This window comes from Sciurus carolinensis, chromosome 13 (assembly GCF_902686445.1).
Source record: "Sciurus carolinensis chromosome 13, mSciCar1.2, whole genome shotgun sequence".
Lineage (NCBI taxonomy): Eukaryota > Metazoa > Chordata > Mammalia > Rodentia > Sciuridae > Sciurus > Sciurus carolinensis.
Window position 1 is genome coordinate 56,974,902 of NC_062225.1, and position 17,733 is coordinate 56,992,634.

Consider the following 17,733-nt stretch of genomic DNA (forward strand, 5'->3'; position numbering starts at 1 on the left):
TAGAAATACTTCCATGAACAGCAGTTGAGGAAGGCAGTCCCAGTAGGTTTTACTTTTTTTTTTTTTTTAATAAAGGAAAATACTTTCTTTTTCTTTTTCTTTTTTTTTGTTCTTTTTTAGTTATACATGACAGTAGAATGTATTTTGACATATCATATATAACACGTAGTATAACTTCCCATTCTTGTGGTTGTACGTGATGTGGAATTATACTGGTCGTGTACTCATATATGAACATAGGAAAGTTTATGTCCGATTCATTCTACTCTTTCCCATTCCTATCCTCCTTCCCTTTCCCCCATTCCCTCCTGTCCAATTTGGTGAATCTCCACTCTCCCTACCCCCACCTGTTACGAGTCAGCATCTGCATATCAGAAAGAACACTGGACCTTTGGGTTTTTTGAATTGACTTATTTAACTTAGTATGATTATCTCCGGTTCCATCCATTTACCAGCAGATACCATAATTTCATTTATTCCATTGTGTATATGCACCACAGTACTTTATTTTTCTAATTAAAGTTTGTCCTAACTGCGGGAAAATGGAAAGAATCAGTAAAGCACAAAGGGTATAAAACATGTAATTTTGCTAGAGATATCCATTGTTAACCAGAGTTTTCTCCATTTTTATGTACATTATGAGACCATATAGGCTATATTATTTTATAGTCATTTTATCCAGTTGATTACATCCTATGCATAAACTGCTTCTGCATTTCTTATTTCCATGACTGTCATGATCATTTGTCCATTTTTCATATCTACTTCCTTTATCACTCCTACCTTTTCAATTACCAAGCACTGTTTTACCATCTTATACTGTATCTTGAATTGTTTCCTTTTCTTTATGTCCATGGTTATTGTCTTAGTTCAGGACATCATCATTTCTTGTCTGGACTACTATATTAGTGTCACAGATGATCACTGCCTTCTGTCTTTTCTAACACAGATTCTACATTGCCATTTAAATTCCCATCTCTTTATTTTATGCTTGTCTACTTAAAATCCTCTAATATATCTTCTTTGTCTCCAAGATAAAACCCAGGCTCGCCAGAGGAATACACATGGCCCTGTGTGATCTGGATTCTTCTTGCTTCTATAGCTTTTATATGTTCACTCTTTCTTTTTATTTTAGCTTATGAAAGTACTTGCTTTTTCTGAGTCATTTCCCTTCCTTTTATCTACTGTTTCCCTCTTTTAACTCTTGATTTACCTGAATTTACAAAGTTTAGCTATCCTTCCTAAGGATTCCTGTTAGCTTAGCCTTAACAATTATTTTAAATTTGCCTGTTTACTTTTTGTTTCTTCCACTGCACAGTGGAAATCAGGGCAGAGAATCTTGTCTTTTTAGCTTCATCTCTCTTATACCAGTTGCAGTACCTTATATAAGACTGTTAACAAATACTCATCCAATAAATAAAGAGTAGATTTAGAAATACTCAGATAATTTTTCATTTGTTTGACTGAATTTAGAGACAATGATAATGAAATGTTTAGAGAAGATGAGAGAAATCTTTAGAAAGTAAATTAATCAGTAAAATAAATTAGTTAACTGTGTGCATCTTCATAAATGTTGATATTTCACTTCAACATTGATATAAAATGTGCTTTGAATGACTTGTATGTTCAGTTTTCTTGTGCGGTCAATAGCATTTATACTTCACAGTCTAAGAGAGGTCATACTCTGTAAATTCTTAAGAGTTTCAGGAAATAGTATGTTGAGAGCCTCTATTAAGTAGGTCAATGGCATAAAACTTGGTTTTCAAATGATTTTAAACCATAATGGACATATATTTTTATCCGAGAACATCTTTAAAGCACACTTAAAAAATAGCTTCTCTGGATAAAACTGAGAAATTATTCACATTAAGCATGGTTCTGGACTGGCTCTTATTCTCTGGTTATGTCATGGCTGGGAATGACAAAGGGGTAGAGTGGAGAATAGAATAGAGATGATGACTGGGATATTTAAAGGTGAAGATATAAAATATTATTGGAGGTTATCTATGATTCAGTAATTTGTCATTCTAATTTTGTGTGTATATTTTTAATAATTTGAGAAAATTTAATTTGACATCCTACATGACATGCAAGTCTTTATACATTTTTTTCTCACATACATACATATGTACACTATCTTAACTAAAAGGCTGAGAAGTAATACACACACACACACACACACACACACACACCTAATATATGACTTTTTTATATAGCAAAGAGCAGACAGAGAAGGAAGGTAGGTGTGACAAATTCATAGGATTGCTTCAAAATTTTTGTGGTATCATGTATTACTGTGACTAGCAAAAATAATACAATTTTTGTATGTGATGTTTTTCTTTTTAACTTATTTTGTTGTAAGGACTGTTCCTGTGAGGAATAATGGTACAAAATAAATTCTGTCCTTTTTCCTTTCCATTTATTTATTTGCTTATTCATTTATTTATTTACTTTTCATTTCTGAAGAGCCAAACTGACATCAGATGCAGAGAAGGAATCAGTAATGATGTTTGGACGGAACCTTCGTCAACTTCTTTTAACAAGCCCTGTTCCAGGTCGAACCTTAATGGGAGTGGATCCTGGTTACAAACATGGTTGCAAATTAGCTATAATTTCTCCTACCAGTAAGTTCTCTTTCAGCTTTTCATATAAAAGTTGTTTGGTCTGTTGTTAAGTTTACTTTATAGATTTCATGAGGATGTGGAAATAATGTAAAATTTTGAGGCTTAGAAAATGGTTTTCTCACAGGGATATGAGAACCAGAGAATCAAACTTTGTATTTCTTTTATTTGTTGATCAGTGTTCTTAACATATGGCCATCATTTACCTCCTTCCCTATTTCTCAGTGGAGAACTGAGGATTAACTAGGCTCAGACTTGAGATCTCTAGTTACAGCCTCTTTTTATTTCTATATTCTCTTTTCATTTCATATTCTATAGCCTTTTCATTTCTAGTATAATTTATGAAACCATTTCTAATACTTGTCCTACAAAAAAAATTTACAGTGTCCGCTTTAGGAAACCAACTGTTCGTTTTATTATTTGCCAGTTCCAAGTGCCTATTTGAAAATATTTTATAATCTATAATATAGTCATAGTTATATTTATAATTTAAATATAATACAATTATTTCTAATATAATTATTTCTAATGTAATTTACTCTTTATATATAATTTATAATATTAGAAAAAGATAATCTATTTTTCTCGATTGTTAATTGTTAAAAGTTCTTTTCTTAAAATTTTGTTGCTTCTTTGTGTTGTTGTTTTCTATTTCATTAATTTGTTTTTAACTTTATTATTTTCTGTCTTCTGCTTTCTTTGAAATTATTCTGTTGTTTTCCTCACCTGCTACATAGTTTACTAGATCACTTATTTCTGTTAGGTAATTACCTTTAAATATGTATGGAGTTTTAATTAAAATAATATTTATAGTAAGAAATAAAATATTTTCTGTATAATACAGTACAGAAAAGTGGAGTTCTTAACTATATAGCCCAGAGATTTATACTAAGAAACAAATTCTTATATCTACAACTAAAAAGAAGGAAATGAATAGTATTATAACAGTGTTTAGTGTATAGTGAATATTCAGTAAATGTTAGTTTTTACTATTTTGTTAACATTAGGTGTACTGAAAACCATTTCTCTTTTAAACATGGCATATAACCCAGTTAATGGTTTTGTGTAGCAAAATAAGTGTAAGGATTGTTATAATCCATGTCACTTTGAAAGTAACAGTATTTCAGAGGTCTTAGGGAGAATCTGATCTAGTGAATATGAATGATTTAGATTGCATTTGAAAAGACAAGCCAGTTGCCTTTTCTGTTACAACCTGCTTAGTCAAAACACTGGTGTTATATTTTGTAAGTTCACAACAAAATGGTTTTTTCTCTTTTTCTTTCTTTCTTTCTTTTTTTCATTTTTTTAAGGTCAGATACTTCATACTGATGTGGTTTACTTGCATTGTGGACAAGGCTTCCGAGAGGCTGAGAAAATAAAGAGACTTTTGCTGAATTTCAAGTATGAGAATAAGTAATCTTTTCAGTACTTCACTGGCCCAGCCAATCAGAGATTCCTTTGAAACCTGAAGTAGGAGGGAGGGGTCAAGGAAGGTGCCTTGGTGAGAGAGAAGGAGGCCTGTACAACAAACTGAGACAAACTGCTGGTGAACTGCCTATGAGGACTCCTGACAAGTGCCACTTCCTCTCTCTATCACAAATAGTGGGCAAAAATGAGCACTTATTTCTTCTGTTTGGCCTTCTTTCCTTTCCTCCTTCCTTTACTCCCTCCTTTCCTTCTCTGAGGAATGGCTGTAGTATTAGTTAAGAAATTTCAGAAACTGACAGTGTAGTTCAGTCACAATGTCTTTATTGTGGCTTAGAATGCCCCAGAATTTACCTACTGCCTTTTAATTTTGATTCCTTGTCAGTGGGAAGAAAGCTGACTGATTCTTCTTGAGATTGTATAACAGTAAACTATTTCTTCACTGCCTCCTATACCAAAGGCAGGGACAGCATCTTTTAATCTGTGTAAGTCTGTTTCCCTTTGAAACAATGGAAAGATTGCTTGAATGTATGAGAGAATAAGAGCAGTGTAGGATAGTATTTGTGCATTCTGTACATTTTCTTTGGTTGATTTCAGAGCATGTCTTGAACTCATCCAGTTTCTCATTCTGTTTCTGCCTTGAAGCTGCAGCACAGTGGTGATTGGAAATGGAACCGCCTGCCGGGAAACCGAAGCTTACTTTGCTGACCTGATAATGAAAAATTACTTCACACCACTGGATGTTGTTTACTGGTAAGGATGTTAGGAATATTTGTTTTCTTGGAGAGCCATGGGAGCTTCTAAAGCTCCTTTTGTGATAAATTCTCCTTTCTCTTTTTTAAGATATCTGTCTTATTTGTCCTCCCCTCCCAGCCCACCTCTTGCTCTTCATAAGTTTTGTAGAATTACATGAAGTGTCTGCCCCTTGGAGAAATTTAGGACAGGAATGATGAGAGCGGGATGGGTCCTGAATCCTCTCACAGAATGAGCGTATTAGGCCTTACCTACTGTGATTTTCCAGGCTGTGCATGGTGTGTGCTTGGGACAGGCACTAGTGCTAGGTTAGCAGTTATAGATTGTGCAAAACTGCCTTCTCCCAAAGATGAATCATTGCCCTTTATTGAGAGCCAAGGTAAAGATTACGAGTTTAAAAGTATTTTTGATGTTCCTTTCTCATTTGTCTTCCAGGTTATAAGTTTTTGTCTTTCATACAGACATACACATAACTTCTGGATAGTTGTGGATCAGTTTGACTCAGTTTCTTTTAAGACTTTCTAGTAGTTCTGTTTCCATTCTCTATTGTTTTCCCTTTGGACCTCAAATACCCAGGATTATCCATTTCAGACTGTAGTGAAATAGTAAGTCCTATAGGGTTTATTTCTAAGAGAGAGGGTAGAAGTAGTGGTGGGTATTTAGGGGACAGTACTCAAGAGCCATTCTCCACTGCTTAACTACAAACGTCAGCTGATAAATAGGGGACTGATAGGATGAATAAAGCAAATTAAATAAATTAATTAATTAAACCTACAGAAGGAAGAATTCTAGGATTCATTTAGGTAGGCTAGAAAGTATAGGCCAGATATTTAGTGCAATATTCCAAGTGCTTAGAGTGTATTCAAAGTAAGTTAGGAAAACAAACTCAGGGTGACCAGAGGCGATTAGGAGAACTTTAGGAACAAACTGTAGATTCCATGTTTCAGGAAAGGTCTGGATTGAAAAGTTTACCTCAGCTTTTTTCCTTCTCTCTCTTGAGTTATTCAAGTTGGCCTGGGTAATACTGTGGATCTTCCTATTTTGGAAACTGAAAACATGTATTTACTCCCTTTGAGAACCTAAAATAAGCACCTGACATAACTGATTCTGTTTTTTTTTTTTTTTTTTTTTTTTTCTAGTAACTTTGATTTTTTTTTTTTACTTGTTCATGTTCATGTGATATAAGTATCTTGGGTACATTTGTAGTATTATAAATACAACTTTCAAATCATAAAAAATTAAGTAATGTAAACATTCTGAATTTCATCTGAGTATTTTGGGGATGGGGTACTAGGGATTAAACAAAGGGCCTTGCACATGTCAGGCAAATGCTGTACCATTGAGCTAAATCCCTAGCCCTCATCTGATATTAGATAGTATATAGTATTAGAAAGGATGAACCATGGAAAGACTAATCTGGATTCACTTTTTCTTTTCATCATGTACTAATTATGGAAGGTTAGAAGAGTTTCTCCGTTTAGCTACACATTTTCATCTTTAAAATGGGAAAAAGAGCTGGGTACATGGAATATGCCTATAATCCCAATGACTTGGGAGGCTGAGGTAAGAGTATTATAAGTTTAGGCCAGCCTGGGCAACTTAGTGAGCCTGTCTCAAAATAAAAAATAAAATAGCCGGGGAATGTAACTCTGATAGAGCACTTGCCTGGTCTGCAGGGGACCTTGGATTCAATCCCCAGTAGTACAGAAAGCAAACAAAAAGAGAGTTTACAGTGACTGCTTGAAGAAATTCAACTGTTCAACTTTATTTTATTTTTTGCCAGTTCCAAGTACCTATTCGAAGAAACTGTGTTTTCTCATTTAACACTTTGAGGTTATGTTGAAATTGAAATCACTATGCTTTCTCAGGCATTTTTTTTTAACCTTCTCAACAAATAAGCTGATGTACATTTTCATATTCCTTTCACTCATCCTGAAAAACCTTTCCCAGTGGTATCTACTAGCACATTCCCTCTAACCTATTCCTTCCAACACTTAGACCTTGACTTGCTGCAGTAGGTTATCAGTCTATCCTATCTTAATAACATTTCTATCATGACCCATCCATTCACCTTTTTTCTCATCTGTTTCTCTCCCTACTTTTAAAATACCCTATATATTATTGGGGAAGTCATCCAAAGCTTCAAATCAAGTTGCAGAATGTAATTGAGGCTCAGTTGGTTACTCAGGTTTAAAAGTTGGAAGTGTTCTTGAAAAATTGCGCTATTTTATATATCATTTAAAGTGTATGATAGAATGATTTGCTGTTTTCAGTCTCCTGGCAGATAGCAGGTACTCAGTTTACTATATCTTAATATTTGTTTCTATTAATGTTAAATTACTACCCTTGATTATTTTTAAACCTTTTATTGCTATTATTTCTTTTGTAAAAAAATAGGAAGTTTTTTGATGTGTGTGTGTAACAATGGTGAAATTTATTGAAATGTAGAAATGGCTTAACTGTTTAGGAGACATTTGTGTTTATAGGTAATGTGTCCATTGTCTCCTTCACTGAAGCCTTCTCAGATCAAAAGACCATACTTTATTTATATCTATCTCCTTTACATTAAGAATATTACTTATGTGTCTATCTTGACAAATGGTAATTTTATAAGTATTTATTAATATTATACATTTAACCTTTTAGTCAAATGTATCTTCTTAAGACTATTGACTGGAATTATTATAAGTATCAATTACCTGAAATGCTTGGGATAAGAAGTGTTTTAGATTTTGTTAATTGTTTTGGATTTTAGAATATTTGTAAATACATAATGAGATATCCTGGGGAATGGGACCCAAGTCTAAACACAAAATTTATGTTGCATTTACACCTTATATACATGGCTTGAAGGTAATTTCATACACTGTTCATAGTGTACCTGTGTTTTGACTAATCTGTCATATAAGTTCAGGTGTGGAATTTTCCACTCTGGTGTCTTGTCAGTACTCAAAAAGTTTCAGATTTTGGAGCATTTTGGAGTTTTTGGATTAGGGGTGTTCAACCTGTATAAGCACCAAGTATAGAAATTTCTCTTCTGCATAATGCTTTAATAACTCTGACTTTATGCTCTATTTTTTCTTTTTTTAAAAATACATTGTTTTAGTTGTAGTTGAACACAATACCTTTATTTTATTTTTATGCTGTGCTGAGGATTGAACCCAGGGCCTCATGCGTGCTAGGCGAGTGCTCTACCACTGAACCACAACCCCAGCACCTATTTTTTCTTGATATGAAAATTTCTAATTGATAACTTAGAGTTTCCCAAAGATAAATGATGACTTGGAAATAAGATAATGATATGGTTAGAGTTGTTTATTTAATGTACTATGAAAGATCTAAAAGTAATATTTAATATTTATTATCTAGTATTTCCGACTTTGGTAAGAATAAGCTAAATGTTGCTCAGAATCACAGCATTTTGTGTATTTTGAACTATCACAGATATATATGAGGCCACTTAAATCAGAAAATGGAAGAGAACATTTTGTTTTGTTACTTCAGACCTTGTGTTTAAGTTTAATGTTTCTACTCTGAACTCTGCAATATACAGATGAATTTGAGTAGCAAATATAGAAAATAAAAAATGAGTTATTTTTGCTTTCTAATGATATCTTTCATTAGACCAGTGAAAAAATTAGAAAATAGATTGAACTGAGAAAGTACAGTGTGTGATGAAAGAATGAAAAAAAAAGAAGGGATGCTGTTGTGGAGACTGGGAATATGGTCTTCAAGCTTAGCCATATACATGTGACCTAGTGAGTGAAGGCCATGGCCTTGATCAGATCATATTAGGAAAAAAGCCCTAGTGCTAGACACTTGTGAAACTCACATTGAAGCCCATTCCAGTGAGGTACCAACCTTTAGTAAAAGAATTTGGTCTTCCTTTAATTTAAGGAATCATAGTTTTGTTTTGAAGTGTACCTGCCAGAGTTTCTAACTCAATTACAGGGAATTTGCTTGAGCCGTAAAGGGTAACTCACTTGTAAAAAAAGACTTGATAGCAAAGCCAGTGTAGTTTTTTTGCCTTAAAATTTAAAAGGCCAACTTTTTTTTTTCCTTTAAAGGTATTAAAAATGTTATGTAGGTTAATAAGAAAATATAGATATATGGTAAAATTTTCTGTTTCCTAAATTGCTATTTATGTCTTCGGCTATATTTCTAGATTTTTGTTTTATTTTAATGTTGTTATCATCTTTCCATGCCAACAAACACACTCTGCCTCATCATTTAAAAATTACTACAGATACATTCTTGTGTAGTTGTATCCTGTTTAGTCATGCCTTATTCAAAAGCTTGGATTTTGTAGTCATTACCATTATAAGCTAAGCTAAAGTAAATTTTCTTGTGCTTAGATATTTGCATGTGCCATATTTTCTTCAGAATACATTCTAGGAATTAGAGTATGAGTTTAAAGGGGCATCTTACCTCTTCTACCTGAAAAATACTGAAATAACAAACTTAGAACACTTAGGTTATTTCTATACTGCATTTTTCCTGTTTTTCAATGTGTTAACCACTTCAGGATTCTGCTGTTTAGAAACATTTATATTGCTAGTATATATAAAGGTCCACATAGAGAGGGAAGAAACTAAAGCATTTTTTAATTGTCAAATACATTAAAATATGCCAAAGACTATATAAGTTGTATACAATTTAAAAAGAATAAAGTGAATATTTTTGTTTCCAGCTTTGAAGCCTCTTCTGTGCTTTTTCTTTGGATTGTCTTTTTCTACTTACCCTCTTTCTACACCCCATGTAATTTCTTGTTTTAGTCAACTTTTCATTGCTGTGATCAATAGAGCTGCTGAGAACAATGTAGAGGAGGAAAAGTTTATTTGGCTTACAATCGCAAAGGTCTCAATCCATAGACAGATAACTCTATTGCTCTGGGCTGGAGGTGAGGCAGAACATCTTGGTGAAAGGATGTGGTAGAGAAAAGCAACTGAAGACATGGCACTAGGAAGCAGAGAGCTTCACTTATAAAATATATACCCCAAAGCACACCCCAGTGACTTACCTTCTCCAACCACACCATGCCTGCCTACAGTTCTACCCAGTTAATCCATTCAACTGGATCGATGCACTGATTAGATTAAGGCTCTCGTAACCAAATCATTTCACCTCTAAATTTTCTTGCATTGGCTAACACATGAACTTTTTGGGGCACCTCATATCTAAACCACTAACACTGCTATTTTGAATTTTGTGTGAATTATTGCTTATTTAAGAAAATTAATTCTAAAGCTGCATATGTTTAGGAAAGTTAAATTCTAAAACTGCATATTTCTTTGGAAATACTTTGCCATGTTGTCTTCCAGAATGATTTCCAGTTCATACTCTTAGCAATATGTCTGATCCCATTGTCTTGTGGCATTGGTTATTAGACAGTGCCTGTTTGTTCTGCTGTTTTTGTTTTGATTTGCACAAACCGAGTTGAAGTCCCAGTAGCACCATTTATTAACTAATTCTTTGACATATGTTGGATACTTAAGCTTGCTGTAATACAGTTTCTGTATCTATAAAATGGGACAATAATAGCACCTGCCTAAAAGAATTGTTCTGAAGGTAAAGTGAGTTAATATATGTAATGCGCTTAGAATAGCACATGATACATACTTGCTGTTATTATTAATGAGGTCATTTGATATTTGTATTTTAATTTTTCATTGACTGTTTGGGGGTGGTCAGGGATAGCTTGTTTATATCCTTTGTTCATTTCTTCTTCTGTTCCAGTTTTTCATTTCATTCAATGATTTGGTAATGTCTTTATATATTAATTATTAATCTGTCATGATTTTTGTAAATTATGAAAATAATTCCCCCATTTTTGTTTATAATTTCATCCTTTTATATACAGAATTAAAAATTTTATTTTCTCAGATTTATTGTTTTATTGTTTTTGAGTTTTGTATTATGCTTGAGTCTAGAATATTAAAAAGTATTATATAGTAATTGTTGAACATATGAACCTCTCATATATCTGGAATGCCAATTATTTTAAAGATGCAAGCCTCTCAAGCTTTTATTTTCCTTTTAAGTCTTTTACTTTTTCCTTGTGAAGCCACAGACTGACTTACATGGTTGCTTGAAAGCTTGATTCTGTAAGAAATTAAAAATTAGATAACAGAAGTAGAGACTAGAAAACACTTACTCTGAGGAAGGTTTTGAAAAATCAAAGAATGGATGCTGCTTTTCCCACCCCCTTGTTCTTAAAGTGTCCTCATTTACCCAGCTGTTCTGTTTGGTAAACTTCAGAGCCCCCTAGTTTATTCCCTTTCTTTACCTCTCCTCCTTTCCTTTTCCATTTCCTTTCTCTTCCCTTCTCTCCACTTCCACTTTGTACCATAGTTTAGTCATCTCCTTTTGTTTGGCCAACTGGGTTATTTCAATCTTTGTTTCTAAAACTAGTGGTACAGACTTACAAACCATAATTTTAATATTTATTTACAGACATATTTAGTATGGTATTGGTTATGAGTTGAGGAAGGAAGGACATTTCTGTTTTTAAATTTATCATTGATACTCAATATTATTTATATATTGATAAGAAAATGAAGTATTGATTTTTGCCAATTAATTTTGATTTTTTAAGTCGCATTTTATGTTGCTTTATTCCATTTGTAATTTATTGGAATTGTTAAATCTATGGGGTGATTTTTTTAGATCCTCAAAATTTTAGCCAGTACTCTTTGTACATTGTCCCATTCTCTCTCTGTTCTCATTCAGAAATTTTAACTATATGCATATTTAGCCTTCTTACTCCATTCTCCATGACTTTTAAGCTCTCTCTTCATTTTCTATCTCTTGTCTCTCTGGGCTGCTTCGTGGTTAATTTCTTCAGGTCTTTTTTTCCTGGTTCACTAGCTTTTTCTTAAGCTGTTGAATCAGTTGAATTTTAAATTTCATTTGTTATATCTTTTGCTTTTGAAAATTATTTGTTTTTTAGCTTTATTGAGAGATAATTGACATATGACAAATTGCAGCATATGTATAGTCTACAACTTTATGAGTTCGGACATATGTTTAATCTCCTGAAATTAACCACCATAATCAAGGTAATGGACATATTCACTACCCTCCAAATTTCCTTCTACGTTTCCCTCTCCCCTCTCTGCTTCTTCCTTCTCCCAGGCAATCTCTAATTATCTTTCTACAGTTACAGAAAATCAAGAGTTTGCGTTTTCTACACCTTGATATAATGGAATCATATAGTATGTATTCTTTTATTATTTCTTTCACTCAGTATAATTATTTTGAGATCCATATTGTTGCATTTGTTAGTAATTTGTTTTTTTTATTGCTGAGTTATATTCCATTGTATAATTATTTTACTATTCGTTATAAATATTATTATTTATTCATGGGTTGGTGGGCATTGGGGTCATTGCCAGTTTTTGTCTAATACAAATAAAGGAGCATGAGCATTTTTAAAATAAGTCTTGTGAACATATGCTTTCATTCTCTTAATTAAACAACCATATGTGGAAAGGCTGTATTGTATGAGAAGTATGAGATCAGCTGAAGAAACTGCTAAATTATTTTGCAAGGTAGTTGTACCATTTTATATTTCTACCAGTGGTGCATCCAAGTTCTGGTTTCTTCGTATCCTCAATGGAATTATGGAATTATGGCTAGTGCTTGGTATGGGCAACTTCATTAAATTTAGCTATTTTAATGGATTTGTTGTGGTTTTAATCTGCATTTTCCTAGTGATTAATGATGTTGAGCACCTTCATTTGCTTTTTTGCTATCACACTTCTTCTTTAATGAAGTATCTGTTCAAATCTTCTCATTCAAAAAAAATTGAGTTGTTTTCCTTCTTATTATGAAAAAATAGTACTTTAAAATGTATTCTCAATGCAAATCCTTTCTCAGGCATATTTAAAAAATTTTTTTTGTTAAGGGGAGCTTAACCACTGAGCCATATCCCCAACCTTTTTTATTTTTTTGTTTTCTGATAGGGTCTTGCAAAGTTGCTTAGAACTTCACTAAGTTGCTGAGGCTGGTTTTGAACTTGGGATCTCCTGCTTCAGCCTTCCTATCCTTTTAGGCGTGTACCACCATGCCTGGCTCAGGCATGTTTTAAAAACATATACTGTTCTGTAGCTTTTCAGTTTTTTAAAAACAGTATTTTTTTGAATAGCAAATAATTTTAATTTGGATAAAATACAACTTTTTGGTTTTTTTAAAAATAGTTTTTGGTTTTTGTCTCCTATTTAAGAATTATTTGGCAAAACCAAGGTTGCTTTAATTTTCTTCTCTTTTTTTTTCATTTTTCTTTTTTTCTTTCTTTTTTTTAATTTTTTTTATTTTTTTTTTTGTAAACAAATGGGATACATGTTGTTTCTCTGTATATGGCGTAAAGGCATACCATTTGTGTAATCATAAATTTACATAGGGTAATGTTGTTTGATTCATTCTGCCATTTTTTCCCTTCCCCCCAATTTTCTTCTCTTGTAGAAATTTTACAGTTTAACTTTCACTTAATTTTTAGAAGATTGACATTCATCCATATAATTTTTAATTTTTAATTTCTGTTATATTTTCATGTGTAGAAGTTCTATTTTTCATATCTGCTTGATTATTCTTAAAGTTTTCAGTTGTTTCTTAATATATTTTCAAGCCTATCTTTTACTTCCTTAGCCATGTTAAGCATTTTGTTTTATAGTGTTTGTGATAATTCTAATCTACCACCCTTGCAAGTTGAATTCTGCTAAGTGTTCTTAACTGCTGATTCTGCTTTGTGGTGTTTTGTTTTCTTTTCAGTTTTTATTGTGAACTCCTGATTTTCTTGGGAATTTTTCTGTTGGAATTCATTGAGGCCTGGATTGATTGAGTTGCTTCAAAGAGGATTTGCATTATTTTTCTACCGGGTGCCTCTAGATGCTGCCAGTCTGGGATCACTTAAATTCTTAGTTTGAATTTTCTTCTGACTGCCCAGGTAGCGTGAATTTTGGATGCAAACTAGAGAGATGACTTGGCTCTATATTCTTTCTCATCAGAATTCTGTACACATCAGCCTATGACAAGGTTTGAGATAGTCTGGTTTCTTTGTGATCTCCCGAGGTAGGATGTAGTGAGTTTATTTCTGTTTTACCCTTATACCAAAGGCTTACTCTTTTGGGGACCCAGTTTTACCTATGTGAGGGAAGGTGGAGGAATCTCTTGTTAATAGCAGTCTGAGGTGGATTCTAGGTTTTGTCTTCTGTTCCTCTGGTTCTGTAAAACTCTGGGAGGCCATGAAGCTGGAAAATAAAATTCACTCAGTTCAGCAGATACCCTAAGCTGAAAGTCAGCCTCAGAAATCCAGCTTCCCATATGTATTGTATTTTTTTTAAACTGGATGCACCTAAGAAGATATATTAAGGGTTTTTAGTTGTTTTCAGAAATAGGTTAACTCATGTGGATAATCGTGTCTTATTACTGGGAAACAGAGGTCACTGTTTGGTTTTCTATTTAAATTTCTTTTAAATTTAAAATTTGGTGTTTTTCAATACAAAAGGCATAGATTAGTTCATAAGAGAATATTTAATTGGTATAATTATTTTTAATCACCCTTGTTTACACTTATAAGAATTACTTGTTTCTTTCACTTATTATAACTTACAAGATGTCTTCTGAAACATACATGATATAGCTTTCATTCTCTGGCAATTTTATTTTTTTTAAGTATGCACAAAAGAGAGATTTTGAAAAAAATCCAGAAAAATACAAAGAAGAAAATAAAAATAATTTATAATCTCACTACTCAGAGAATGGCATTAATATTTTAATGTAAAGATAAAAATTAGTTATTTTATGTATTTTTTCATTTAACAAGTACTGATCACATGTAAATATTGAATTGAATGAGTAGTCTTAATAAAGGATAAGAAGAAAACTTCTTCTTTATTACCCCAACTATTTAATTAATGTTTAAATGAACTCACCTTCATCTCTGGTTAAGTAATGGGCAGTTCTCATAACTTTTTCAGTCTCTCTTAGTCATCAGGTCTCATTTTAGCAACTGAAATATTTTCTCTAGTAGAATAACCAGAGCTCCAAACATCATATAAGTTAATTTCTTTATCAGATCTGTTTCATCCTGGGAAACACTACTTTGCTATAGGGGTTTGCAGTTGGCATAGTTGGCCTCTCTTTCTTTCTTCCTCCCTTTTTTTTTTCTCTTCCCCAAAGTATTAACTGAATTTTCTCATCCCTCCAAGTTTCTATCCTCAGAGTTGAGGATAATAGGGAAAAGAAGCATTGACTTAGGAAGTTGCAATTAGAAAAATGAAAATTAAAACCACACTGAGATTCCATCTCACTCCAGTCCGAATGGCAATTATCAAGAATACAAGTAACAATAAATGTTGGTGAGGTTGTGGGGAAAAGATACATTCATACATTGCTGATGGGACTGCAAATTGGTGCAACCACTCTGTAAAGCAGTATGAAGATTCCTCAGAAAACTTGGTTTGGAACCACAATTGGATCCATTTATCCCACTTCCTGGAATATACCCAAAGGACTTAAAATCATCATTCTATAGTGACACGGCCACATTAATGTTTATAGCAACTCAATTCACAATAGCTAGATTGTGGAACCAGCCTAGGTGCCTTTCAACAGATGAATGGATAAAGAAAATATGTTATCTATATATACAATTGAATATTACTCAGCCACAAAGAAGAATGAAATTATGGCATTTGTTGGTAAATGGGTGGAACTGGAGATTGTCATGCTAAGTGAAATAAACCAATTCCAAAGAACCAAAGACTGAATGGTCTCTCTGATATGTGGATGCTAACACACAATTAGGCCGGGGAGAAGGAAGAATAGAAGTTAATTGGATTAGACAAAAGGGTATGAAGGGAAGGGAGGGAGGTTGGGAATGGGAAAGACAGTAGAATGAATTTGACATAACTTTCCTATGTTCATGTATGAGTAACCAGTGCAACTCCAAAAATAAATAAATAAATAAATAAATAATTCAACCAACCAACCAAAGGATTTATAGTAAGAAAAATAAAAAATAAGAAAAATTAAATGGAAGTTGGAATAGCTGTACCAGTTGAGGATAAAAATGATATGACTTTTATTCTCTGGCAATTTTAATTTTTTTTTAAAGTACGCTCAAAAGCTGCTAGGGCCCTCCGGGGGCTACTTTTTTTCAAAAGACATCTAAGAATTTTTCTTCAAAATTTGTTTTCTTAGTTTCCCCCATTAGGAGGCTGTGACATGGCAGTCATTCTCTCCAGTGGATCAGCTGTGGCGTTCCTCCTCCAGAACTGGACTGCAGACAGTCTACTCATGTGTGGGTTACTTTACTACTCAGTCCTCTTGGACAGAATCTCTCTCTTTTTTTCCCACCACATTTATTTTTATTGTGCATTATAGTTGTACATAATGAGGGGATTTGTATGTTACATATTCATGCACGCACACAGTATAACAATAAAATTTGACCAATATCACTCCCTAGCACTTCGCTGCTGTCTCCCCATCTCTCACCTCTTGGTCTCTTTCCTCTACTGATCTCCCATTGATTTTTTTTTTTTTTTTTTTTTGGTACCAGAGATTGAACCTAGGGATGCCTAACCACTGTTTTTATTTTGAGACAGGTTCTCACTAAGTAGCTTAGGGCCTCACTAAGTTGCTGAGGCTGACTTTGAACTTGTGATCCCCCTGCCTCAGCCTCCTGAGCTGCTGGGATTAGGGTCATGTGCCACAACACCCTGTTTCCCTTTGGTTTCCATGAGATCTGCACCCTACTTTCTTTTCCTTTTTCTTCTCTAGGTTCCACTTATGAGAAAGCATACTACCCTTGAACACCACCTAAGTTTGGTTTATTTTGCTTAATGGATAGTCTCAAGTTCTATTTTTACAAATGACATAATTTCATTTTTTTAAATGACTGAGTAAAATCCATTGTGTATATATACCATATTTAAAAATTTTTTTTCCTGCCTCTGGATTTATTTATACAAACAGCACAGGAGGATACCAGTCCCTGAAGACAGGGGCTCAGGGGTCACACCAGTTCTTCTGTCCTCACATTCACAGAGGTTTTTACTATGCAGAAACCTGGGCACCTTGGAAGCAGGAGCAGGAGCTGGAGTTGCAGCCTGGGTCTTGGCTTGGGCTTGGACTTTGGCCTTTGGTCGGCAGAGCCAGTATTCCCTGGCCATGTGGGCACGAACACGCTTCCTGTGCTTGGCATGGGCAAGCAAGGCAGGGCAACCAAGTCTGTGGCTGGCACCCTTTGGCATCTTGGGCGTGACCGCTTTAGAAAGACTAAATCCTTGATAGCTTTGACACATGCACTCATGGCTTTGGCATTGTTTGCCTGCATCTTTTTCAGGCCCTTCTTGTGCTTCTTGTCAAAACCCATATTTTTCAGGAACTTGGGGTCTACCCCCTTAAGAGATTCATATCTTTGTGATCGGGGTTTCTGTGCCATTTTTTGGGATTGCTGTGCGTGGTATGATTCTTGGACTTGGCCATATCTGCACTGTAAGCTGTTGCTCCCAGAGCGGTTGAGACTGGAAGAGGAAGAGATACCACATTTTCTTTTTCTATTCATCCATTGATAGACACCTAGGCTGATTCCATAGTTTGGTTATTTTGATGCTGTAAACATGGGTATGCAGGTATCACTGTAGTATGTGATGACTTTAATTCTTCAGATTAAATATGGAGAAGTGATACAGCTGGGTCATATGGTGGTTCCATGCCTAGTGTTTTGAGGAACCTCCATACTGATTTCCATAGTGGTTGTACTGATTTATAATTCTACCAACAGTGTAAAAATACTCCTTTTCTCCACATCCTCTTCAGCATTTATTATTATTTGTATTCTTGATGACTGCCATTCTGACTGAGGTAAGATAAAGTCTCCGTGTAATTTTGGTTTGCATTTCCCTAATTGCTAGTGATGTTGAACCTG

The 17,733-nt window shown here is 33.8% G+C and overlaps 1 protein-coding gene across 1 annotated transcript in view; it reads left to right on the plus strand.

The window, feature by feature from the left end:
• Positions 1-17,733, plus strand: part of Srbd1 (S1 RNA binding domain 1) — a 237,839-nt gene that overhangs the window by 71,669 nt on the left and 148,437 nt on the right. Inside the window, exons 12-14 of the mRNA XM_047522685.1 lie at positions 2,467-2,624; positions 3,932-4,022; positions 4,692-4,799. Of these exons, the coding sequence (XP_047378641.1) occupies positions 2,467-2,624; positions 3,932-4,022; positions 4,692-4,799 (357 nt within the window). The remainder of the gene's footprint in view (positions 1-2,466; positions 2,625-3,931; positions 4,023-4,691; positions 4,800-17,733) is intronic.